Raw genomic sequence first — 23351 nt, 5'->3', positions numbered from 1 at the left:
GCCCAGAGAAAACCACAGTTAATGTTTTGCTGTATTTCCTTCTAGTGTGTGTGTGTATGTGTGTAACGGTTTTATTTATTTTTTTTTATTTTTTTTATCATAAAGGTAACATCTTTATTTGGGAAACATAGAAAAGACAATGAAAAAGCAATGGGGCCATCTGAAATGTCACCACCCAGAAATGGGTGCCCTTAGCAGCCAATCTTCCTGTACCTCAGTTCTATACCTTTTATATCTCTCACCATAAATGACAAGCTCTAGAAGAGAATGTGGCAAGTGCAGTTCTCTCTGTAAAAAAGGGTGAGCCCTATTGTGTCTTCAGTGTGCTTGGGACATAGGTAATTAAAAGACTAAAGACTGGTTCAGACCAGGGACCTGGGCGCTTGTTGGAAATGCACTGAGTCTGGGCGAGGGCAGGTGGATGCTGGGTCTATTTTAACAAGCCCTCTAAGAGCCCACAATGCAGCATGCGTTTTGGACAGCCCTACACAGAAGGACTGAACTCTGGTGGGTTCCAGGCTCCAGATGGACTGAAAGTGGGCGTTCACCTGGAAAATGGGGAAGGAACCATTTTGCCACATGGAACGTGTGTATTATACATACGCAGCTGTATGGGGTTAAGCTTCTGAGGGAGGGACTATCGGTGTTTACAGCCTAGTACCCAGCTCTGTGCCAGGCTAGTGATCAGTGCTCAACAAATACTGAATGAATGCACAACAAATACTGAATGAATGCACAACAAATAATGAATGTATGAGTCGATGGACAAATGAACTGGGGAGCTGTGGCCCACGTGTCTTTTTATTTTCCTTTTAATTTCTAGGATTGGAACATCGGTTAACATCTGACCACTGCCAGCCCATCCCCTCCCACCCACGTTGGTCATACCTCTGGGCCCAAGAGAGAAAGCAGATCTTGGAGTGCACCATGATTTCTCCATTCTTAGTGCTGGCCATTGGCACCTGCCTCACCAGCTCCTTAGTGCCAGGTAGGATGGCGGACCGGGCGGAAGGGTGGGGAAACCTGGTGCGGGTGGGATAGGATGAGGGCAATGTCTATGTTGAGGGTCACAGAACTATCCAGGTTAATTAGCAGCCACAGACAAGTGTTCACAGAGCAGGAGCCCCCAGATCTGCTACTGCGTGTCCCAATGTTGGACAGGCCACTCTTTTTTCTTTTTATATTATCCTCTTCCTTCATTGGGGCATAAAGTATTCCAAGTCTTAGGATGTTAAGTCTCCTGTTGGCTTTGTCTTTTTCACTCACCCTCATGGTGATACGTTTCCTTGTGGTTTGTAATTTTTGCTGGTGAATTTGATAGTTTTGTTTTCTGTTTGCTATTGGAGACTAACCCGGAAGTGGTGCGGTGCTATGTTGGATTCTTCAGCTAATTCTCGACAAGCTTTTGTGTTAATTCCTCAGTTTTGAGTTTGGCCCCCACTCCAGGCTCAGATCTGGAGTGGTGTCCACATTTCTAAGACTGGCTTTCTTTCTCCATCCCTTCCGTGGCTCCAAGGTAATACGCACACGCTACCAACCTAGGCCTGTATCTGGTCGGGCACCCCAGGGCCGCTCAGCAGCCCCAAGTGGGAGAAGGGAGCCCACCCTGGCTCGGTCCATTATGCAGCTTGAAGTTCCTTGTTGCCCTCCCAGAATCTTAGTGTCTCCTTCTGCCCGGTGGAGACAGTAATTTCTTATCCTTATGTCTGTTGTAAGAATCACACGGTACAGTCAGTGTTAGGCAGGGAGTGAGTGCTCTTAGGAAGAATATTTTCTTCTTTTGAGAAGGGGCAGGGGCAGAGAGAGAGGGAGACACAGAATCCGAAGCAGGCTCCAGGCTCCAGGCTCCAAGCTGTCAGTACAGAGCCCGACGCGGGGCTCCAACCCACGAACCACAAGATCATGACCTGAGCTGAAGTCGGACGCTTAACCAACAGACCCACTCAGGTGCCCCAAGAATATTTTCAACAGATGAGGAAATTAGGGTGCAGGGAAGGGACTGGCCCTTCCTAGGGAGAGAGTCAGAGCTAGGGATAGAACCGAGAGCTGCTGGATCCCCAAGCCTTCACCCCCTCTGCGATCCCATGAGGCCTTTCACGATGTATCCTTGGGGACCAGCGGTGGCTTGGGACCAAGTCCCTTCTTTCTCCACACTCACAACCCACCTGGGTGAAAGGTACACAGATGCATGAGAGGTGGAAAGATGAACAAGTGACAAAATGAAAACTCTTCAAATATTCAGCAATTCGATCTTTTGTATTTGTTCCTTTTTAGCCATTCTGATGGGTGTGTGTGCAGTGGTGTTGCATTGTCCTCTCTCTGTTTTTAAAATTAGGTATAACTTACAGGAAAGTGCACCAATTTCAGATGTATGGCTTGATGAGTTTTTACATATTTAATGCTCTTGTAACCACCACCCAGATTAAGACAGAACGTCTGGGCTTTCCTGTGTGCTCCCCAACCAACCCCACCCTCCAAGCCAAAGGAAGTGACATAGGCTCACTCCTGCCACCATAGAGGAGTTCTACCTGTTTTAAACTTCACGTGAATGGAATTACACAGTATGCATCGACAAGCACTCTTCGCATGGCATTATATTCTGAGCATTTGTGCGTGTCATTTAATGTTCTCCAAAAACAATGACCTTTTGATGTTTGGTTGTCCAAAGCCATGATTGCTTAAGTCAGTCCTCTGACAATGAAGTTGGTCTGACCTCCACTAAACCCTTCTCAGGGTCAGGCCCTGGAGTGGCTCTGGTGAAAAAGACAAGTCTCTCAGTCTCACAGGGACCAGCCATAGCGGGGAAACTGGCAAACCGGGATCAGAGCTTGAGTCAAGATGAAGGAAGAGGTGCAGAGCACTTCGATGCCAGTCTAGCCACTGGGGGTCTGCCAGACTGTTGGACAAGGGGAAGGGCAGGGAGGGCCTGGTTACAGGAAAATCAGGACAGCAAGAAGTTCATCACCACCCAGATGGCACCCAAATGGCCAAAGAAGCTCCTTAACCAAAGCCTTGCCACTGTGGTGGGCATGGAGGGAGGCAGGCAGGAGAAGGGAGCCAGCCCTGAGCCAGCGGGATCCCCGATCAAAACCACTGGCTCTGGCATTTGTTGAGATGTCATCTCAGTCCTAAAACTGCCTATGCCCTCCCGTTTTCCTGGGGGGCAGAAAGTCAGAGGGGGAGAACTTGCCTAAAGATATACAGCTGGGTAGAAGGGCCGAGGCTCTCCAGACTCCAGCTGGGGGCTCCGCCTGTGGCGTCTGAAATTGGTGAGCTTGGCAGACATTTTCGGAAGAGCGGCAGCACTGGAGGCTGCCATGGTGAGGAGGTAGGTGGGCTCAGTTCCTGGGCCTCTGCTTGCAAGAGAAAGATATTCCACGGGGCGCCTGACTCTTGGCTTTGGCTCATGTCATGATCTCATGGTTCCTGAGACTGAACCCCGTGTCGGGCTCTGTGCTGACAGCATGAAGCCTGCTTGGGATTCTGTCTCCCTCTCTCTCTGCCCTCCCCGCTTGCTCTCTATCTCTCTCTCAAAATAAATAAAAATAAACTTAAGGGATGCCTGGGTGGCTCAGTCGCTTAAGCGTCCGACTTCGGCTCAGGTCATGATCTCACACTTCGTGGGTTCAAGCCCCGCGTCGGGCTCTGTGCTGACAGTTCAGAGCCTGGAGCCTGTTTCTGATTCTGTGCCTCCCTCTCTCTGAGCCTCCCCTGCCCGCACTGTCTCCCTCTGTCTCTCTCGGAAATAAATAACACATTTAAAAATTTTTTTAATAAAATAAAAATAAACTTAAAAGGAAAAAAAGGGGGGGTCCCAGGTCTGGCATGGAATTGGTGGGGGTGGGGAATGTTGATCTCCTGGGGGTCAGGAAATCAGTTGATTGAATCCAGTCCTCCTGGTGACCCTGAGAGGGAATAGACAAAGAACCACATCTAACAAGGAAGGAAATGGGGGCTCAGGGAGGTGACTTGCCACACGGGGGTACTTGGCATAGCTGTGGTTTCAGTGGAGGCCTGTTGGGCACTACTGTTGTGTTCTTTCCATTGGAGAGCTGACTACTGGACACATAGGCGGAGAGGCGGGAGGGCAGAGAAGACCATTCCTGGTTCCCGGTTTTTCTCAAGGTCAGGGACACAGAACATCCTCTTTGCTAACAGGAATGAGATTTGTGCGTGGCTGCTTTAAATTTGATTCATTAAACAGAAGGCAAGGACTGCTTTCCAGTACTGCCATCAATGCTGTTGCTAACTCAGGTTTCTGCCGACTTTAATGAATAAGCCAAGTGGGGTTGATAATTGATGCTGAGTACATCTGGGGACTCCTTCAGGTGAAAGTAGTTTGTTCTCTTGGACAGATTAAACATTAGCCTCCTTCCTGATTGTGCTTGCACAATCCATTTGCTACCTTAGCAGAATATCTCTATTGGCTGGAAGGCAGGCGACAGCGTGAGTTTCGGAGAGTGGAGCCAGAGCTGTGTGGCCTTGGGCAAGTTGGTTGGCATCTCTGTGCCTCGGTTTCTTCAGTCTGAGACGTGCAGAGAAGGCCCAGGGCCCACAGGCTTGTTTGGAGGGTAGGACTGGCAAATGTCGACCAGCCACATGGTGGCTGCTGTCCCCCCCCCCACCCAGGCCAGGCAGCCCTGCCCTCAGGCACGAGAAGCTGGGGGGTCTGTAAGGTCTGAGGATGGGAAGCCGCCCCCCATCCTTGCCAGATAACTCTGCCTCTCTGTCTATGCAGAGAAAGAGAAAGACCCCAAGTACTGGAGAGACCAAGCTCAGCAGACCCTCAGAAATGCCCTAAGACTTCAGAAGCTCAACACCAACGTGGCTAAGAATATCATCATGTTCCTGGGAGATGGTGAGGCCTGGGGGCCCAAAGGAGAGGGCCGGGTGGGGGCACCGAGGGAAGGGCCCAGGGAGCCACACTGTATAGAAGAGGCTGGGGCCCCGGGAAGCATGTTTAGGAGGATGGGGGTCCAGGCTGGGGACCCAAGAGGTCTGCTCTGCCAGGCAGTCTCTGAGGGTCTGGGGAGGGAAGGGAAAAAGGGGCCCCGCGGTCTCATTTACAGAGCCATGCCCCGGTGCCCACTGCCCAGCCAGCCCTGGCAAAACTAGAGAACTATAGGTGCCAGAGATGCAGAGGCAGGTGGCCGGAGAGAGAGACTGATCCCCTCCATCCCTTCCCCTGACACAGGGATGGGTGTTTCCACGGTGACGGCCACCCGCATCCTCAAGGGTCAGCTCCACCACAGTCCCGGGGAGGAGACCAGGCTGGAGATGGACAAGTTCCCTTTCGTGGCCCTCTCCAAGGTGAGCTCCGCCCGGGCCCGCAGCACCGAGGAAGGGCAGGGGAATCAAGCCCTGCAGGCAAGGGAATCCGCCCTCCTGGGGTCTCCATGGCCCCCCTGGGGAATGGGGGTGGCAGAGCTGCTTCCCAAGACTTTATTTTGAGGGTTTTAGTCATTGATTTAAAAACTGATTAAAGAATGAAGCGCCCAGAAGAAAGTGCGCACGCGCGTGCCCGTGTCTGTATGACGAGCGTCCAGGCTGAGAAATTGAACATGACAGCAGCCAGCAGTTCCCCAGCCCTCCTCCAGTCCCTTGTCCCCTCTGACCCCACTGACTTCCAACACCACAGAGGAATCGCACAGTTCATATGCTTCTGCGCCGGGTCCGTTGTGTTCATTCTCCCTTCCCCCCTCCGCCCGCGCCTCTGGAAGTGAATTAGATTACCAACTCTGGCTCTTGTTGCTGGGGTCGTAGGTGGCGGTGCTGGTGGCACTGTAGTAAAGATCCCCTGGACCCTCTGGGTCAGGCCCGGGGCTCACTGCTGGGGGAATGGCAGGGACTGGAATGTTTTCTGTGGCTCTCAGGCTGGTGGGAAGGAAGACAGGCAAAGAGTTTCAGGATCTCAGCTAGAGGTCTGAATGGGGGAGGGGAGCTCTTCCCCATGTCCCCATTCTAGATCCTGCTTCTGTTCCCTTCCCTGCCTTTCCCCCAATTTCTGCCACCTCACTTTTTTAGGTGAGTTGCCACCCTGCCCCTCGTCCTCCCCTCGCACCCACCCCCCTTGCTCTGGGACTTACCTGCTTCCTCTCTCCCTTGCTGGCTCCCATAGCCCCAGACCCAGACAGAGGCCTGAGTGACCCAGCCCCCACTTCTCTGTATGTTGGAGGGTTGTATTCACCCCTTCCTGCTGCCCTGGCTGCCAGGGCACAAGGAGTGGGGGCAGGAAGCAGGCAGCTAGGTGACACTACGGCTCTGGGGGACCTCCATAGGAAGCAGGGCTCAGCCAAGGCCATAGGAGGCCTCTCTGTCTCCATCATGCCCCAGTCCCCATGGTGTGATTGGGGGTGAGATGAAGGCCACCAGCAAGGTCTGGCCAACTCCTGACTCTGCTTTCCCATCCGCAGACATACAACACCAACGCTCAGGTCCCTGACAGTGCAGGCACTGCCACTGCCTACTTGTGTGGGGTCAAGGCCAATGAGGGCACTGTGGGGGTGAGTGCAGCCACCCAGCGAACCCAGTGCAACACAACTCAGGGGAACGAGGTCACCTCCATCCTACGCTGGGCCAAGGACGCTGGTGAGTAGGGGTAGTGGCAGGGAATGGGGCCTGGCTCTGTCTGGGCCTCAGTCTGCCCCACTGTATAATGGGGAGAGGGCAGAGAAAGATGGTCTCCAGGGGCTCTTCCAGCTCCAATGTCTCAGCGTCTGTGAGATGTTTACGGGATCCCTTCCATGACAGGGTGGGCTAGTGGCTTCAGGGGGTTACTCAGCTGTGGGGTCTGGTCTTGGCTCCTTTTCCTGAGTCTATTTATTTGACTATAAAATGCACATGAAAACCTCGCCCCTTATACATCTGGTGTGATGAAAGTAAGGGACTTAGCCTGGTGGGAGTTTAGTGTCTACTCCTCCCTTCCTCCCTGGAGCTGGGGGAGGCCCTGGCCCATGTCGCAGGAACTCTGGGGGGTGGCGCCTGGGTGGCTCAGTCGGTTGAGCGTCCAACTTTGGCTCAGGTCATGATCTCATGGTTCGTGGGTTCAAACCCCGCTTTGGGCTCTGTGCTGACAGTTAGCTCAGAGCCTGGAGCCTCCTTCAGATTCTGTGTCTCCCTCTCTCTCTGACTCTCCCCTGCTCATGCTGTCTCTTTCTCTCACACACAAACACATTTTTAAAAAAATTAAAAAAAAAAAAAGGAACTCTGGGGTCAGAGTATAAGGTTGACTGAGAAAGTGACAGAGCCACACCACCTGAGGGCTCCTAGGAGAGCCCCTGTGTTCTTGCAGGGGACCCGGAGGCCATCCTGCAGGAGGGGGTTCCGCGGGGTGCATGATAGAAGGGAGGATTCCGGCCCATTTGCTCACAGCTCAAGTGCCCTCAAGAAGGGGCGGGTCACAGATGCAGACTGAGCTGTGCTGCCCAGATATTCGGAAGCCACCACTCCCCCTCCCAACCCCTTCATTCAGTACTGGTGGGGAGACTGAGGCCCAGGCAGTCAGTTGAACTAACAGAAGGCCAGCCTTTAGTCAGGAGAGGGGGGGAAGACAGCTGGGATGCCCCTGTCCCCAGATGAAGCCCACCTGTCCTCTCCCGCACACCAGGCAAATCTGTGGGCATCGTGACCACCACGAGAGTGAACCACGCCACCCCCAGTGCCGCCTACGCCCACTCTGCTGACCGCGACTGGTACTCGGACAACGAGATGCCCCCGGAGGCCCTGAGCCAGGGCTGCAAGGACATTGCCTACCAGCTCATGCACAATGTCAAGGACATCGAGGCGAGTGTGGGGTGCAGCCTGATCGGGCACGGGTGGGCTGGTGAGGCGGGGCCTCCGGTGGGCCTCGGGCCCCTGCTGGCACAGGGAAAGCAGCCCGGCCAGGCTGCCCACACACCTGGGAGGCTCCCAGCCCATTAGAGGATTTGCGGTTGGGGCAGGGAGGCTGGAGGCTTTCTCCGCGGTGGGGCTGAGGGATAAACCCTGATGTGGCCGCCACCACACCCCAAGAATCAGGCGCCCGGGGATTATTCTGTGAATTGGAATCTGGCGCTGCACCACCAGCCCCCCGTCCCCCCCCCAGGAGAGGTAGGGGTGACACAGTGGCCATCTGAGGGTGATACCTGCCCTGCACATTCGCACACGCACTGACAGGCACATGCGCCATGCACTCAAACAGCAAGCCCAGGGAAAGGGTGGTATGGGCAGTGGTTAGCACAGGCTCTCATTTTTAAACTTCCTGGCTTCACATCCTTGCTAGCTGTGTGACCTTGGGTCAGGTACTTAACCTCTATGACCATTCCTTTTACAACCCGTTTGTGAAATGTACCCTTACCTCGTAAGCCCATTGTGAGATCCAAAGAAAATAATCCCTCAGAGCTGAGTACAGCCTGACACCCAGTGAAGGCTCACACAGTGGTCGCCTTATGCAGGAGCCAGATGCTCCTGCCCTGAACCAGTGCTTTGGCAGACCGAGCTGGCTGGTGGGCTCAGGTGCACACACAGAGCCTGGATACCATCCTCTTGGTGCTCCCTATTCTGTTCTTACGTGGGAACATCTGGCTGGTTCCTTAGGCTCTTGTTACCCACTGCTGGGGTCTGGTGGGGAAGGGGGGGACTTTGGCTCCCTGAACCTAAAATGGGGCTTCAGTGAGGCTCAAAGAAAGCCCCCAGGTCCCATCTACCCCTCACCTGTTTCTACCACCACCAGACACCAGCCAGTTTGCACCAGTTCCCAGACCCGCCTTCTGTCCCCCATGCAACGCCTCCCCCCAGTTTCAAGGCCCTTCTATGCGCCCATGACTTCCTTTTTCCAGGTGATGGACTGAGCACCTCATTTCAGGACGAACAGTCCCATTGATCCCTCCTAGTGAGCCTGGATCTGTGGCAAAGCCTCTGTCTTCATTTTGCTTCTACCCGACAGGCATCCTGGGTCAAGTTACTTCTCCTTCCTAAGCCTCAGTTTCCCCACCTGTGCAACAAGAATAGAGAGCCCCACCTGCCCCCTCCCAGGGCCACTGGAGGCCGAGATGAGGTCATGGATGTGAGAACATTTGTTGTACAAGTGCAGGGTGTAATTACGGGGCTGCTCCTTGGGGAGATGTGCCAGGAACAGCCTGAGAGGGGGACAGGAGCTTAGGGGAGAGTTCTCCACGGGGCGAGGGTGGACAGGGGTCCTCGGGCCTCTGGGGGATGAGCTGGGGCACGAGCGAAGAGGCAGGACAGGGTGAAGACTGCCCTCCCCCCTCTCTTCTCTCCCCCTTTGCTGTCCCGTCCGTTCCTGCATCTCCACCTCCCCAAAGCCCCCCAGCCCCCAGGCTGCACATGAAACACAACTCCTGGTGTCCGCCCTGAAAATAAATATCTTTTGCTAAAAAAAAAAAAAGGAAAGAAAGAAAGAAAGACACAAACCCAAACCCCAAAGCCAAACAGCAAGTCTGTTATTTGGGAGTTTAATGAGCGTGTGAAGTCCCTGCTGGGGCTGGAAATGATGAGGCTCCAGGCAAGAAGATTGGGGGCTTCATTTTCCACTCTGAAAATGCCAAGGGGTCAGGTTCTGTGGGAACAGGGGTGGGGAGCCGGGGCCAGTGACCCAGGGTCCCCTCTCCTTCCCCTCGCAGCCGCCCCGCCCCCAGAGCTCCTGGCTGGGGCTGACAGTGAGGAACTCGCCTGTCTGGAAATACTCCGATGTCCACTACCTCTGGTAGTGGGAACACTGTCCCCCAGGGCTGCCCCTGGGTGCTGGGACTCTGTCGCGTCACTGCATTTCCTTCTGTAGCAATCCTGTGGGTGAGTGTTACTTCCATTTTACAGATAAGGAAACTGAGGCTCAGAGAGAGTAAGTGACAGGCCCTTGGTCAGTAAGCAAGAGTCAGAGTCAAACCCAAGTTGGATTTCCAAGCCCGTGCCCTTTCCAGCTCCCCATGACCCAGGGTGGCCATGGGCGTCTCCCCCACCTCTTCTGTCCGGCCCGGACCCCTGTGTTCTGAGGAGAGAATGAAGCGGAAGGGAGAGAACAGTACTAGGAAATGCCAGGCCTGGGATGGAGGAGCCGAGGCCACTCATAGCTGGGTTCTGCTCTCCCAAGGTGTTGAGGGGCGGCGGCCTGGCCTGGCGCCCGCGGTGACAGGAGGACACCGGGGTGGCAGTCGCCGCAGGCGGCGGCTGTTATGTTCTTGGCCCTATTTTAAAAATAGTCAGGACTTCAAACATGGACTCCCAAGGAAAACAAACAGTCCCGCGTCCGTCCGCCCGCACACGCCAGCCGTGGTGAGTAAAATTAGCCTGGCGGGGACTACACAGACAGGAGCACTGGCCACTGTGCGCCCAGGCTTCCAGCGGGGCTGTCCCGAGTCCTCCCTGGCAGGGGCCTCTCGCCTGCGGCCTTCTGCCTCCCACAGGGGAGATGAGGCTCTCCGAGGCCCTGTCCTTGGCTCTGCAGATGCACCAGGGCCCCAGTGCTGGGGTCAGGGAAGCCTCACCATCGAATCCTGGCCGTGGCCCTTGCTGTGTGGCCTTAAGGAAGAATCGCCCATTTCTGTTCTCATTTCTTTAGTTGGAAAATGGGGACGCAGGTTCCCTTGCAGCCTTGGTATGAAGTGGATTAAGATAATGTATCTGAAGGGGGTGCCTGGGTGGCTCAGTCAGTTAAGCATCCGACTTCGGCTCAGGTCATGATCTCACAGTCTGTGAGCTCGAGGCCTGCGTCAGGCTCTGTGCTGACGGCTTGGAGCCTGGAGCCTGCTTCGGATTCTGTGTCTCTCTCTCTCTCTGCCCTTCCCCCCTCTCAAAAATAAACGTTAAGAAAATCTTTTTAAGATAATGTATCTGAAGTGTTTAGTGCCTGGCATGATGCGGTTGAGTGCTCTGTAGATGTGTTATCTTACACGAGTGGGGGCTGAGTCAGGCTTCTAGACAGCCAGGTAGGAGAAGTTACCAGTACCTCCAATATGTCACCCAGAAGCTCCAAACTATAGTCCCAATATACTTATGATTTCATCTCCCCACATGAAAAAGTAGAGGCTCAGGGTAGGCAGTGTGGACCGAACCCAGGACTCTCCAAGCTGGAGAAGCATCCACACTATTCCCAGTGCCTCTAGGAGCCCAGCTCTTGAGGCTTGGGTCCCTGGAATACTGATGTTTGCCGTCCCCTTTAGGTGATTATGGGGGGTGGCCGGAAGTACATGTTCCCCAAGAATAGAACTGATGTGGAGTATGAGATGGACGAGAAGGCCAGGGGCACGAGGCTGGACGGCCTGAACCTCATTGACATCTGGAAGAGCTTCAAACCCAAACACAAGGTAACCCATTCAGGGGCCAGCTGGCTGTAGGGATGGGGCTCTGGGGAACCTCTCTCTGAATCTCAGTTTTCTCCTCTGTAACTGGGTGGGAGGGGTGTCATAATTCTTACCTTGATGGGACTCAAATGATCTATCAGATACATGAATGGCACATAATAGGTGGTCAATTAATCCCTCCCTTCAGAAGAGGGCACCCAGGAGTGCTAGGCAGTGAAGAAGGGGGGCCACGGAGTCACCTGTTTTGACATTCAGGCCACTTGAGCCCCTACTGTGTGTGGGGTCCCTCGCTGGGCATGAATTCCAAGGGATGAATCAGATGGTCAAGGGAATGTGGATCTGTGTGCTTGGATGGCTGGAAGCCCAGGACCTACGGGAACCCAGGGGGACCGACCACAGGGAGGGACTGAGAAGCCTTGAGGAGGAGGAGGGGAGTGTGCAAGCCATGGTGTGAGGTGGAAGCCCTCCATCGTGAGTTGGCTTTGGCCCTGGGTAGGGCACGTGCTGGGGACGGGAGGCTGGAGCACTGGAAGGGCCTGAGCGCTGGCTCCCTGGAGTGGCTCTGGCAGCCGCCGGGCCTGGGGCAGCTGGGGTCTGGAAATGACTGTGGTCAGGGCTGAAGACAGTGGGGAGCAGCCTGGGAGCCACTTTGATGTCACTCTGGGGTTGGGTTTCTGAGGGTTCCAGGACTGGCCCCCAGGGAGGCCTTGTGGGATGGGGCTAGGCCAAGAGCGAGGTGGGGGCTGGGGCCTGGGGATGGCCCCCCCAGGGTAGATGAGGGTGGGACCGCACCGCTTTGAACCTTTTCCATTCCTCTGAGCCAGCTCTGGCCTGGCCGTAGCCCCTTCCTGGCCCAAGCCAGAGAGTCACTGCCCCTCCCAGCCTCAATTTCTTTATGTGGGACGTGGGGTTTTAATCCTTCTAGCCCGAGCAGGTGCTTAATCCCAGAGCTCAGTCTAGACTCCAAGAGGGAGAGATAGGAGCCACACCACTCAACGAATGGGCCAGGGTGTCCCTGTGGGGTCCCAGGCAGGCCATAGGTACCTGGAAAATCATGCCTTACCAGTGGCCGCTGAAGTCAGACTCCCCTTCACCACTGAGTGGCTCTGTCATCTGGGTCTCCATATCCTTGTCTGCAAAATGAGAATAACAGTATCTTCTTCGTAGGGCTGACACAGCTCAGCAAAGCCGGGGTGGGGAACCCCACTTCCTCAGCCTTCCCGCCCTCCTTCCCTAACGGCCACTGAGGCTCCAAAACCAACAGACCCCAATGCCATTGCCCAGAGAAGGCAAGGGGCTGTCCTGAGGATGCACAGCTGATTCCTGGCAGTATCGTGGTCCCAGCCCTGGTGCTGAGTGGTGGCATTTCCAATTAAGGCAGGCAGCCTCTTCCTGCGGCCTCTGTCCTGGGGAAGCAACACTTCCTTTATCAGCCTCTTAGGTGAGGTCCCTGGGGGAGACCTAGGGCTTCACTTTATCCTTAGCTCTCCACAGCTTCTAGAACACACACGGCCCTCACCCCTTGGTGGGTGCTCATGGCCTCTGGTGACCTGCAGCTTCCTCTTCTTGGCTCTGTGATCCCTCCCTGCTACTTGAAACTCTCCTCCCTGACCCCAGGCTAATCAATGGCTTCTTGTCCTCAAGGGCCCCATTAGGATATCACCTCTACCAGGAGGCCCTCCCTGATTTTGCCTCTGGGTCCACAGTGCCCCCTTGGTCTCTCAGAATTCTCTTCCCTTACATTAGAATTGCCTGTATGTTAGTTCTTGAAGGCAGAGATGGGGGGTCCTCAGGGAGGGGTTAGTAAATGACTGAAGGAAACAAATACACACCCCGTCCCCGCGACCAGCTGCGTCAGCCCTCCCAGCCCCCCAGCTCCCACCTGGCTGACCCTGGCCTTTCCTCCTAGCACTCCCACTATGTCTGGAACCGCACCGAACTCCTGACCCTAGACCCCTCCAGCGTGGACTACCTCTTGGGTAAGTGGAGGGTGCCCCGTGGAGGACACCCAGCTGGGTGCCCTGGGGCTGGGGCTGTGAGTCCAGCACCCGAGGGGCCAAGGTCCCAGCCTTCCCTCTTCTCAGGGACCTTTGCTCTCAGGTCTAGGGCCTGGGAGAGGTGAGTAAGGGGTTCTGGTTCATAGAATCGGGCCTGAAATCTGCTGGCTGTGCAGAGTGAATGGTTCCACTGAACGCAAGGGGAAAGTAAGGCCCAGGTTGGGCAAGGGACCTGTGGCGTGCCACTCAGCTCGTTAACATCAGGGCCCAGGTAAATCCAAACCCTGCCTGGGACGGGGGGCCTAGAACCAGCCCCACTGTGTGGCCCGGGCAGAAGCCAGCCCTGTTGTCTCTGCTGGTCTTGACTGGGGGGTGTCCCCCGGGGAGTGGGGAGCGTCAGGGCCCTGGCGAGGGGGAACTAGGCCCTGAGCACCACCATGTCAATGCCTGGGGCCCCTTTCCCACCTGGCTGTTGTGCCCAGTGAGTGGTGGCAAAATTTCCTACAAACCTTTCCCAAGGAGCACATCTCTAGGTCCTGGGTGCATCATGGGAGGCTATATGCTCAGAGCCGGGCACCTGGGAGGGTCCCCTAGACACACACACACACACACACACACAAACACACATAGCCCTCTGCTTGCCTGGGTCACACGGCACACACCCTGTACCACATACAGCATGTGTGGAGTTATGCGTGTGCCCATGCAGCACAACAGGCCCCTCATGGATCTTAGAGCCAGAGTGCTGGGTTCAAATCCCACTCTACCACATATAAGCTCTGTAACCATGAGCAAGACATTTCTCCTTTCTGTGCCTCAGTTTTCTCTTTTGTAAAGTAGGAATAATGACTTTTCTGTAAAATGAGGCTCATGATGGGGTCTACCTCAGGTTTGCCACGAGTACACATGAGCCCTGAGCCAGTGCATTGCGTAAATTACTTGTTGAGGCACCTGAGTAGCTCGGCCTATTGAGCGTCCGACTTCGACTCAGGTCATGATCTCGCCATTCCAGAGTTCCAGCTCCGTGTCGGGCTTGACAGCTCAGGGCCTGGAGCCTGTTTCGGATTCTCTCTCTCTCTGCCCCTGTTCCACTCGTGCTCTGTCTCTCTCTCTAAAAAATAAACATTTAAAAAATAAATAAATCACTTGTTACTGTGTAACAAACGATCTCCAAACTTAACAGTTTAAAACAAGAGTTAACATTTATTACTTCACACAGTTTCTGGGGGTTGGGAATTTGGAAGCAGCTTAGCTGGATCTCTCATGAGGTTGCAGTCATCCGAAGGCTTGACTGGGGCCAGGTTTCCAGAATGGCTCACTCCTATGGCTAGCAAGTCAGCGCAGGCTGTTGTCAGGAAGCTTCAGTTCCTCCCACATGGAGCTCTCCAGAGAGTTGCTGAAGAGTCCTTACAACATGGTGACTGGCTTCCCTCAGAAGAGTGTGCACAGCTAAGGCTGTAGCATTTTATGCCCTGGCCTGGAAGTCATGAAGTCACGTACCATCATTTCTGCAGTATTCTATTGGATACACAGGATAGTCTTAGTTAGGAGGGGACACACGAGGGCATGAATTCCAGAAGACAGGGATTATTGGGCGCCATCTTGGAGGCTGGCACCTCTATGCTTCCAGAGCACTTAGGATGGCCTGGGGTACACGGTGAGTGTCCTCTTCATTAGAGCTCTTTTATTTTATTTTTAAAAATTTTTTAGCGTTTATTTACTTTTGAAAGAGTGTGAGCAAGAGAGGGACAGAGAGAGAGGGAGTCACAAAATCACAAGCAGGCTCCAGGCTCTGAGTTGTCAGCACAGAGCCTGATGTGGGACTCGAACCCATGAACCGCGAGATCATGACCTGAGCCGAAGTTGGCTGCACAACCGACTGAACCACCCAGGCGCCCCCATTAGAGCTCTTGCTTGGCTGTGCCTACACTCAAGGAAGAGGCAAGACATTTTCAAAGAACATCCAGGGCTAGAAACACCACCCCGGTATACGTGGAATCTTGTGATGTGGACAAAGAATGGATCAGTCTTATTTCACAACTGAGAAAAACCAAGCTCAGTGAACAGAAATGACAGCGAGCCAAACCTTTACGGCACGGGGCACCACGCCCTTCACGCCTGACCTGTAAATGACATGTAAGTGCACACGCAAGCTGCCCCATTGGGTCCGTGCTCTCCACCTGGGGGCTGTGGTACTATGACTGGAGCCCTTCAGGCTTGGGGCTGGGCTGATGGGTTTAAGTGCCAGATCTCCCACTTAGCAGCCGAAGATGACAAGCTGTTGAGCGCCTGTGCCTCAGTCTCCTTCTCTGTGAAGTGGACTCTGGTGAGCCTCTCACCATAGCATGGCTGCAAAGGTAAAAGGAGGCAGCATTCTCAAAACTCTAACTCCAAGGCGTATGTCTGCACCTGTGTTCCCGGAGATAGCGCAGGCTCCTTGGGGGCCCTCCTTGCAGAGTGTGAGAACTCACCCTCCACGCCGTTCTGTGTTCCCCTCAGGTCTCTTTGAGCCGGGGGACATGCAGTACGAGCTGAACAGGAATAGCACGACTGACCCGTCACTCTCCGAGATGGTGGAGATTGCCATCAAGATCCTGAATAGGAACCCTGAAGGCTTCTTCTTGCTGGTGGAAGGTAGGACCCCAGGCCTGGCTGCGGGGGCCCCTTCCCTGGGAGCTTGCAGAGGGGTGGCCCTGGGGTCGGGGGATGGGGTAGCCCAACTCTCAAAGACAACTGTCTTGCTTTTGGGGAGAAGGAGACTCCTTTTGGGGAAGATAGGGTACGCACAGGTGTTGAAAGCCCTCAGCCCAACATCTCCTCTGGGCATGAGGATGGCCCGTCCGGCTCACTAGTCCAGGAAGACTTCCCAGGAGCCTCCTTCCCTGAGGCCCCTGAGCTTCACTCCTCCCAAAAGACAAATTAGCAGGCCCTTATAGACCTCTGCATCTGAGCGGCTGCCTGGCTGGGCTCAGGGAACAGGCCCAGGGGCCTCGTCCGCAGATGCCCATCGGTCTGCGGGAGCCCTCAGCTGGATGGCAGGTAGCTGTTACCAGGCACGTGTGGGGCTGACGTCAGACTCACGAGTCCTGTGCCTGAGAGAAGGCCCAGGGCAGGTGCTGGGACGTCCCAGGTCCCCAGATTGGGAGAGCCGGAACATTGGGCGTTAGCAGTGCTGTGTGCCAATGTTCACAGGGTCTCCCAGCGCTGTGGGGAGGCGTTGGAGTCAGGCTTGGGTTCTTTGCTGGCCTCTACCTGTACGTTTCTGTAAAATGAGGCCAAAAATAGTCTCAGAAGGGTTGTTAGCATCCATCGTGTTCAGAGACATAAAGTACTTGGAACAGGATCCAACAGAGAATAAATCTTCCGTGTTTCTATTATTACCATTATTATGATTACACAATAGCTAAGTTAATAACAATAGGAAGTGGGAGGAAGTGTTAAAGTTTCCGGAATCTTCCAAAGTTCTAATAGCTATTGTCTTCTGTGGTTCCTGATGTTGCCTCACTGAACTCTATAGGTACACACACTCTCTCTCTCTCTCTCTCACCCTCACCACACATACACACACTCAGGCCCCTCTGCCTTCCAGAGGCCAGTGGCCGCCAAGCCGGCTTGGCTGCTTTCTCGCCAAACCCCAGGGTTCCCACTCGAGCATGGCAGGTCTCAGCCTGGCCCGAACAGGCCTCTGACGCCAAGGATCCAGCCAGGAACCGACGGTGGTGAGCGCCGGCTCCCCTGGGAGCGTTTCTCTTTGTGACTGCTCCCAGAGCCACAGCAAAGGGAGGACCCACCCCGCCAGCCTGCCAGCCCAGAGGGGCGAGGCTCAGGCCAGTGGGAAGGGAGGGCGGCCGCACGCCCCAGCTCAGGACCCTCAGAGTTGGGAGTGTCCACTCAGGCATCTTCCTCTTGTGAGAGACAAGGAGGGGTCCCCTCAGGTCATGTAGCCCTGAGCCCTGACCTTTAAGACAGGCTCAAAGCCAGGCTTGCGCTCATACAGGAGAGGTGGCACAGGCTTACCAGGGGCACCGAGAATGCCTGCATTCAAATCCCTCCCACCTTGGTCACGTCACTTCTGCCCCCTAGGCCTCAGTCGCTCCATCTGTACATGGGGCCGACTACCCATTTCTGCCCAGGATTGTTGTTACGGGGAAACAAGGCACCAGTCTGTTATGCCCGGCACCCAGTAAGACCTCAGGCATGCTGGTTCCCCTCTCTGTCTGAGGTCTCAGACCCCTTTAAGCAGCTGAAGACGCTGCACTGAGAGCCGCGTGGGGTCACAGGCAGAGCACAGGGTTTTCGGTCAGGGGGATCTGGCCTGGCTCTCTCTGTGCATGAGCCCTTAGTCTAAACCTGCCTTCTCTGAGCTGCTGTACAGGTTGAATGGTGCATAAGGCGCCCGGTGTGGTACTTGGCACATGGCAGTTCCCCCAAAGAAAGGTTAATCCAGCGGTAGTGTGGCGGGGCCTGGGGGCACAGATCTTCCCTCCCCTCACCCAAGCCCTCTGCCTCGGGGTCTCAAGGAGGCAGGATTGACCATGGGCATCATGAAGGCAAAGCCAAGCAGGCGCTGCATGAGGCGGTGGAGATGGACCAGGCGATCGGAAAGGCCGGCACCATGACGTCCCTGGAAGACACACTGACCGTCGTCACTGCGGACCACTCCCACGTCTTCACCTTCGGCGGGTATACCCCCCGCGGCAACTCTATCTTCGGTAGGTGGGCCTCTGCTGGGGTGGGCACTGGGCATTCCCAGGGGCTGCCCATCTGGGAGCAGGAGCAGGGGGGGAGAGCCAGCAAGCTCAGGCCCTGGCCCATGTGGGATCCATGAGGATTGGGCAGGACAGAGAGGTACTGATGGGTGGATGGGGGGCTACCTGCGTGACGGGTAGATAGAAGAATGAGAGAGAGGATGGGTGGATGGACAGACAGACAGGTGGACCAACAGCTGAGGGGGATGTGGGCACAGTGAAAACTGAAGGGTGGTTGGCTGGAAATAAGTCAGGTTTAGAAGGTGGCTTCATGGGGTAGTTCAAAGGAGGTTTGAGGGTTGCCAGGCTGGGGCCTGGGGATTCCAACGTGACTCCTGGGCCAATGCCCTCCTGTGCAGGTCTGGCCCCCATGGTGAGTGACACAGATAAGAAGCCCTTCACCTCCATCCTGTACGGCAACGGGCCTGGCTACAAGGTGGTAGGCGGTGAGCGAGAGAACGTCTCCATGGTGGACTACGGTGAGATTGCCAAGTCCTGGGCGGGGAGGGGACACGGCGCCCCTTGGGCATGGGCCTGGCAACCCTGTAGGCTCCCTGTTGGAGACCCCAAGGTCAGGGGTCTTATAAGAGCCCGGACTTGAGTCAGAGCAATCCCAGTTCAGATGAGATGGGGCGCATTCAGGGTGGTATGGCCGTAGACAAAGAGCAATCCCAGTTCAAACCCCCTTGTACGATTGAGCAGCTCTGTCACCTTGGGCATGCAAGGTGGTCTTCCGCAGCTTCCCTTCCCTCCGTAAAAGAATTCTAGCTCCCAAGGTTGTCTGAAGGACTAACTGGGTCGGAAGAGCTTAGTGCGGTGCCTGGCACATGCAGTGCCTTCTATGTTACGCTGCTGTTTTTACCGGGTATATAATATTCCAAACCCTGAGCCTTCTCAGTGTGCTCATCTGTTCCCTATTGTTGAATATTCACTTGTTCGTGATGACCCCAGTGGCTTGCAGCCAATGGTAAGAGGCTCTCCTGGGTTGACTGTTTCCAACTGAGGTTAGCTTTTCTCTTCTGGGGGTTGAGGGTACGGGCTTCTGTGTCAGAATGGACTCAGGCCCGAATCCTGTGGCCTTGCACAGAATGACTTCCTGCGCTGAGCCTCAGTTTCCTCCTCTATAAAATGTGGGCATCTGAGGCAGCCTGAAGGGCAGGAGGAGTGGCTGCCAAGTGCCAGCCCTCAGCGAGTGCTCCTTCTGGCCCACAGCCCACAACAACTACCAGGCGCAGTCTGCCGTGCCCCTGCGTCACGAGACCCACGGCGGCGAGGACGTAGCGGTCTTCGCCAAGGGTCCCATGGCGCACCTGCTGCATGGCGTCCACGAGCAGAACTACATTCCCCACGTGATGGCTTACGCCGCCTGCATCGGTGCCAACCTTGACCACTGTGCCTCGGCCAGCTCGGCGGGTGGCCCTTCTCCAGGCCCCCTGTTCCTCCTGCTGTCCCTGCCCGCCTTGGGCATCCTGTTCTGAGGGCCCACTGCCCAGGCACCCACTTGCCTGTGACAGACGGCCAGCTTCCCTCTCTCAGCGCGGCCCGCCACCTGGGAGCCACACCTCAGGGGCCCTCACAGCCTCAACAGCTGCCAGAGAGAGGACCCAGGAAACCAAAGTCTGCCGCCCGCCTGGCTCCCCTCTGGAACCCTCCACTGGCACCAGACCCGTTCCTGGCCTCCAGCCTCTGCTCCCCTCCCCCGCTGCCCCTTTGGCCAGCAGAGTAGGTCTGTCTCGGGCAGGCAGAGAACACAGACTGCCGGAATTCGCAAAGCATCTTATTTTTCTAGCAAACATATTTCTCCAGGCCTGGAGGCCCTAAAGCCTCCATGGAACATTCCGGATCTGACCTTCCCACTCCCCTCCCCTCCTGGAATCACCAGGCCCCATCATGCTCATGTCCCTACCCGCAGGGGAGACCGAGAGCTCCCCCGCAGGATGGGGGTTTGCTCACTCATTCTAAGGCCGTCAGGGGCTCCCAGGAAGCGAACTGGGATGGGCCATCCAACCCAGGGTGACCCGGGCTGGCAAGAGCCACCTGGACAGGCAGACACATCCCGGCTCTTAACACACATGCCCACTCCTCTCTGATTCGACACTCCTGTTTGGAATAGCAATTTTTTTTTTTCTCTTTTTGGTGTTGGTTAAAAGGGAACACAAAACATTTAAATAAAACTTTCCAAATATTTCTGAGGACAGAACTGAGTCTCTGTGGTCAGTGAGGAAGAGAATGAAACAAGCTTGTTTCTGGGGGAAGAGCTGGACTCCGGCCCGGGAGTACAGGTGGGGTGGGGCGGGGGGGAGAGGCGTCCTGCTGACGCGGGGCGGGGGGGGGGGGGCGCGTCATCACTCATTAGCTGCGTGACTTTGGACAAACTGCTTCGTATCTCTGTGTCTTAGTTTTCTTAGCTATAAAATGAGACACAGTCCAGTCTGGGTTGCTGTGAGAGAGAAGTATGCCTCTGGGCCCTGAAACCCACAGCAAGAAGGCCGTCCACGGCCCTGTGTCACTCTTGCATCACAGCTCGACGGACAGAGCTCCATGCCCTGGCCCAGTGGAGCTGTTCATTCGTTCATTCATTCATTCAGCGAATCCAGCTGACCCTGGAGCAAGGCAGGTTTAAACTGCATGGGTCCGTTTACATGCAGAATTTTTTGGATAAGGACAGTTTGGTAAATGTGTTTTCCTTATGATTTTCTTTTCCTTTTTTAAAAGATGCTACTGTTTTTTTTTTTTTTTTGAAGTTTACTTATTTTGAGAGAGAGAGGAAGGGGCAGAGAGAGAGAGGGAGACAGAGAATCCCAAGTAGGCCCCACGCTGTCAGCGCAGAGCCTGATGCAGGACTCGATCCTGCAAACTGTGAGATCATCACCTGAGCTGAAATTAAGAGTCAGATGCTCAACTGAGTGAGCCACCCAAGCGCCCCTCATGTTTTTTTTTTTTTTAATAACATTTCCTCTTCTCCAGCTTACTTTATTGTAAGAATACAGTACATATTGCATATATAATATCAAATATGTCCATTGTTAACATTTATGTTAACAGTTAATTGACTGTTTTATGTTATCAGTAAGGCTTCCAGTCAATAGGAGGCTATTTGTTAAATTTGGGGGGGATCAAAAATTAGACACGGGTTTTTTACTATGCAGGGGGTTGGTGCCCCTAACCCTTCTTACGAATTTAGTGTCCTTGCCCTCACAGAGCTTCGGCCTAGCTTGGTGATGGTGATCTTTCCATTCCTGATTATCCGGCCTGAGTATTGGCCTCAGGGTTGCACCTGATATTAGGGGATACGGGGTTCCCCAGGTCTGCCCCTTGCCTCATTGGAATGATAGTCCCTATAATGGTAATAATCATAACAATTAAACCATCCCAACAAGCTCTGTGCTTGGTGCTTTATATAGATTCAGTTTCATTGAACCCTCACTAGGAAGTAGGCCGCTGCCACCCACATTTATAGGTTAAGGAAACCAAGGGTGCAAGACGTGGTGTGATTGCTCAAGGTCCTCCAAGTGGTGGGGCTGGGATTTGAATCCATGTGCGTCCGATTCCAAAGCCCCTATACTTAATGACTTCCTTTGTTTATAATACATTTCCAACCTCCTGACAGTGTTCTCCTGCAGCCCATACTAGTGACTCAACACACCCTAGTCAAACATGAACTCAGCAAGAAGAGAAACCACGTCACAAGTGCGCCATTCTGCAGGGAGAAAATGCAATCGGGTTGATTTCTGTCTGAACTTTCTGGCAGTGCTGGCCAAAAGGAGTCCAGCTACAGCGATGCTGGGAGAGAAAAGTAAAACTACGGGGCGCCTGGGGGTGCCTGGACGGCTCAGTCAGTGAAGCATCAGACTTGATTTCAGCTGAGGTCATGATTTCACAGTTTGTGGGTTCAAGCCCCACATCGGGCTCTGCACTGACAGTGTGGAGCCTGTTTGGGAATCTCTCTTCTCTCTGTCCCTATTCTGCTTGCACTCTCTCTCTCTCTCAAAATAAACGAACTTACCAAAAAAGCTTAAAAAAAAACTAGGGGGCATTGGGTGGCTCAGTCAGTTAAGCATCTGCCTCTTGATTTAGGCTCAGGTCATGATCAGTTTGTGGGTTCAAGCCCCATGTCAGGCTCTGTGCTGAGTGTGGAGCCTACTTAGGATTCTGTCTCCCTCTCTCTGCCCTTTCCCTTCCCTCTCTCCTTCCCTCTATCTCTCAAAATAAATATATAAACATTAAAAAAACTAAAACTACATGCCTACATCCTGGCCAGGGTAAAAGGACACCTCCTATCCCCTTCACAATTTTTATTTTATCTCTACTATTATTTCCTAAACAATTGTTTAAATCCACACGGGAGCAGTCGAGTTTTCACGAAGTTCACCAGCGCACCCCCCAAAATCAACTTGTGCGTCTCCGGGATGTGCAAGCCATGCTTTGTGTCTTGGGTTGGGTTTTCCAAAGGCAGAGGCCCTGAGAAAAGGATTTGCACATGAGTGGCTTGTAAAAGGAACCCAGAAGGCAGCAGGCGGAGAGTGAGGAAGTGGGACAGGAAAAGGAAGGAAGCTGATTAAAGGTAAGTTATGAAGCAGCTTGCCATCAGGGCCAACCAGGGCCAACCACCTCCATCGTCCTGCTGTGGCGTTTATTCACCAAGTCTCATCCTCCATCGGCTAAGGGGCTGCTCCTGGACAGAGGACAGCCTGGTACTTCCAACCTGCCTTGAAGGGCTGAGACAAAGCCTGCAGGCGAGAGCTGGGGCGGTAAATGCTCGGGGGATACAAACGGGACACCAGTAGCATCTGTTTAACTTTGCGATACACAGAGGAGGCTGTAAAGCTTGGACTGTGAGTCGGAGAGACGGGGGGCACGTCTCTGCCCCGTTGCGCTGTCGTGTCTCCGCATTGGGGCGAGTCCTTTCACCTTGCTGCCGTTCCATTTCTACACCTGAATGGCAGTACCCGCAGCACAAGGGTTTCCAGAACAAAGGAAGGATGGCAAGTCCACTTCTAGGCATCCAGATAACCCTGCCTTCCGTTAAAGATAAACCCAGAACTTAACACAGTACGTTTATTTCTGTCTCCAACATCTGGTGGTGCCTCTGGTTGGGCGACGGGGACCCAGGCTCTTTCCACCTCATGGCTCTGTCTCCTCCAAGTCCCGGATGCTCCCTCTCACCAGCACTAATGAGGTTCTGTCTGAGCAGCACGTGGATGAGGGACCCTCTTTTTAACCACTTCTTCCTGGAAGTGACACGCATCACCTCAACTCATGGTTCCCTCGTAAGAACCGGTCACATGACCCCACCCAGCTGCGAAACA

The 23351-nt window shown here is 54.4% G+C and overlaps 1 protein-coding gene across 1 annotated transcript in view; it reads left to right on the top strand.

The window, feature by feature from the left end:
* The window catches only part of ALPL (alkaline phosphatase, biomineralization associated), a 57311-nt gene extending 37084 nt beyond the window's left edge, over window positions 1–20227 (top strand). Inside the window, exons 2-12 of the mRNA XM_039218775.1 lie at window positions 824–988; window positions 4739–4858; window positions 5195–5310; window positions 6414–6588; window positions 7607–7782; window positions 11157–11300; window positions 13207–13276; window positions 15794–15928; window positions 17815–18006; window positions 18402–18521; window positions 19255–20227. Coding sequence (XP_039074706.1) covers window positions 928–988; window positions 4739–4858; window positions 5195–5310; window positions 6414–6588; window positions 7607–7782; window positions 11157–11300; window positions 13207–13276; window positions 15794–15928; window positions 17815–18006; window positions 18402–18521; window positions 19255–19520 — 1575 coding nt within the window. The 5' untranslated portion in view covers window positions 824–927 and the 3' untranslated portion in view covers window positions 19521–20227. The remainder of the gene's footprint in view (window positions 1–823; window positions 989–4738; window positions 4859–5194; window positions 5311–6413; window positions 6589–7606; window positions 7783–11156; window positions 11301–13206; window positions 13277–15793; window positions 15929–17814; window positions 18007–18401; window positions 18522–19254) is intronic.
* The last annotated feature ends 3124 nt before the right edge of the window (window positions 20228–23351 follow it).

The sequence above is a fragment of the Hyaena hyaena genome, unplaced genomic scaffold (genome assembly GCF_003009895.1).
Source record: "Hyaena hyaena isolate Hyena2069 unplaced genomic scaffold, ASM300989v1 scaffold_780, whole genome shotgun sequence".
Classification (NCBI taxonomy): Eukaryota; Metazoa; Chordata; class Mammalia; order Carnivora; family Hyaenidae; genus Hyaena; species Hyaena hyaena.
This window is presented reverse-complemented; position numbering and strand designations above follow the sequence as displayed.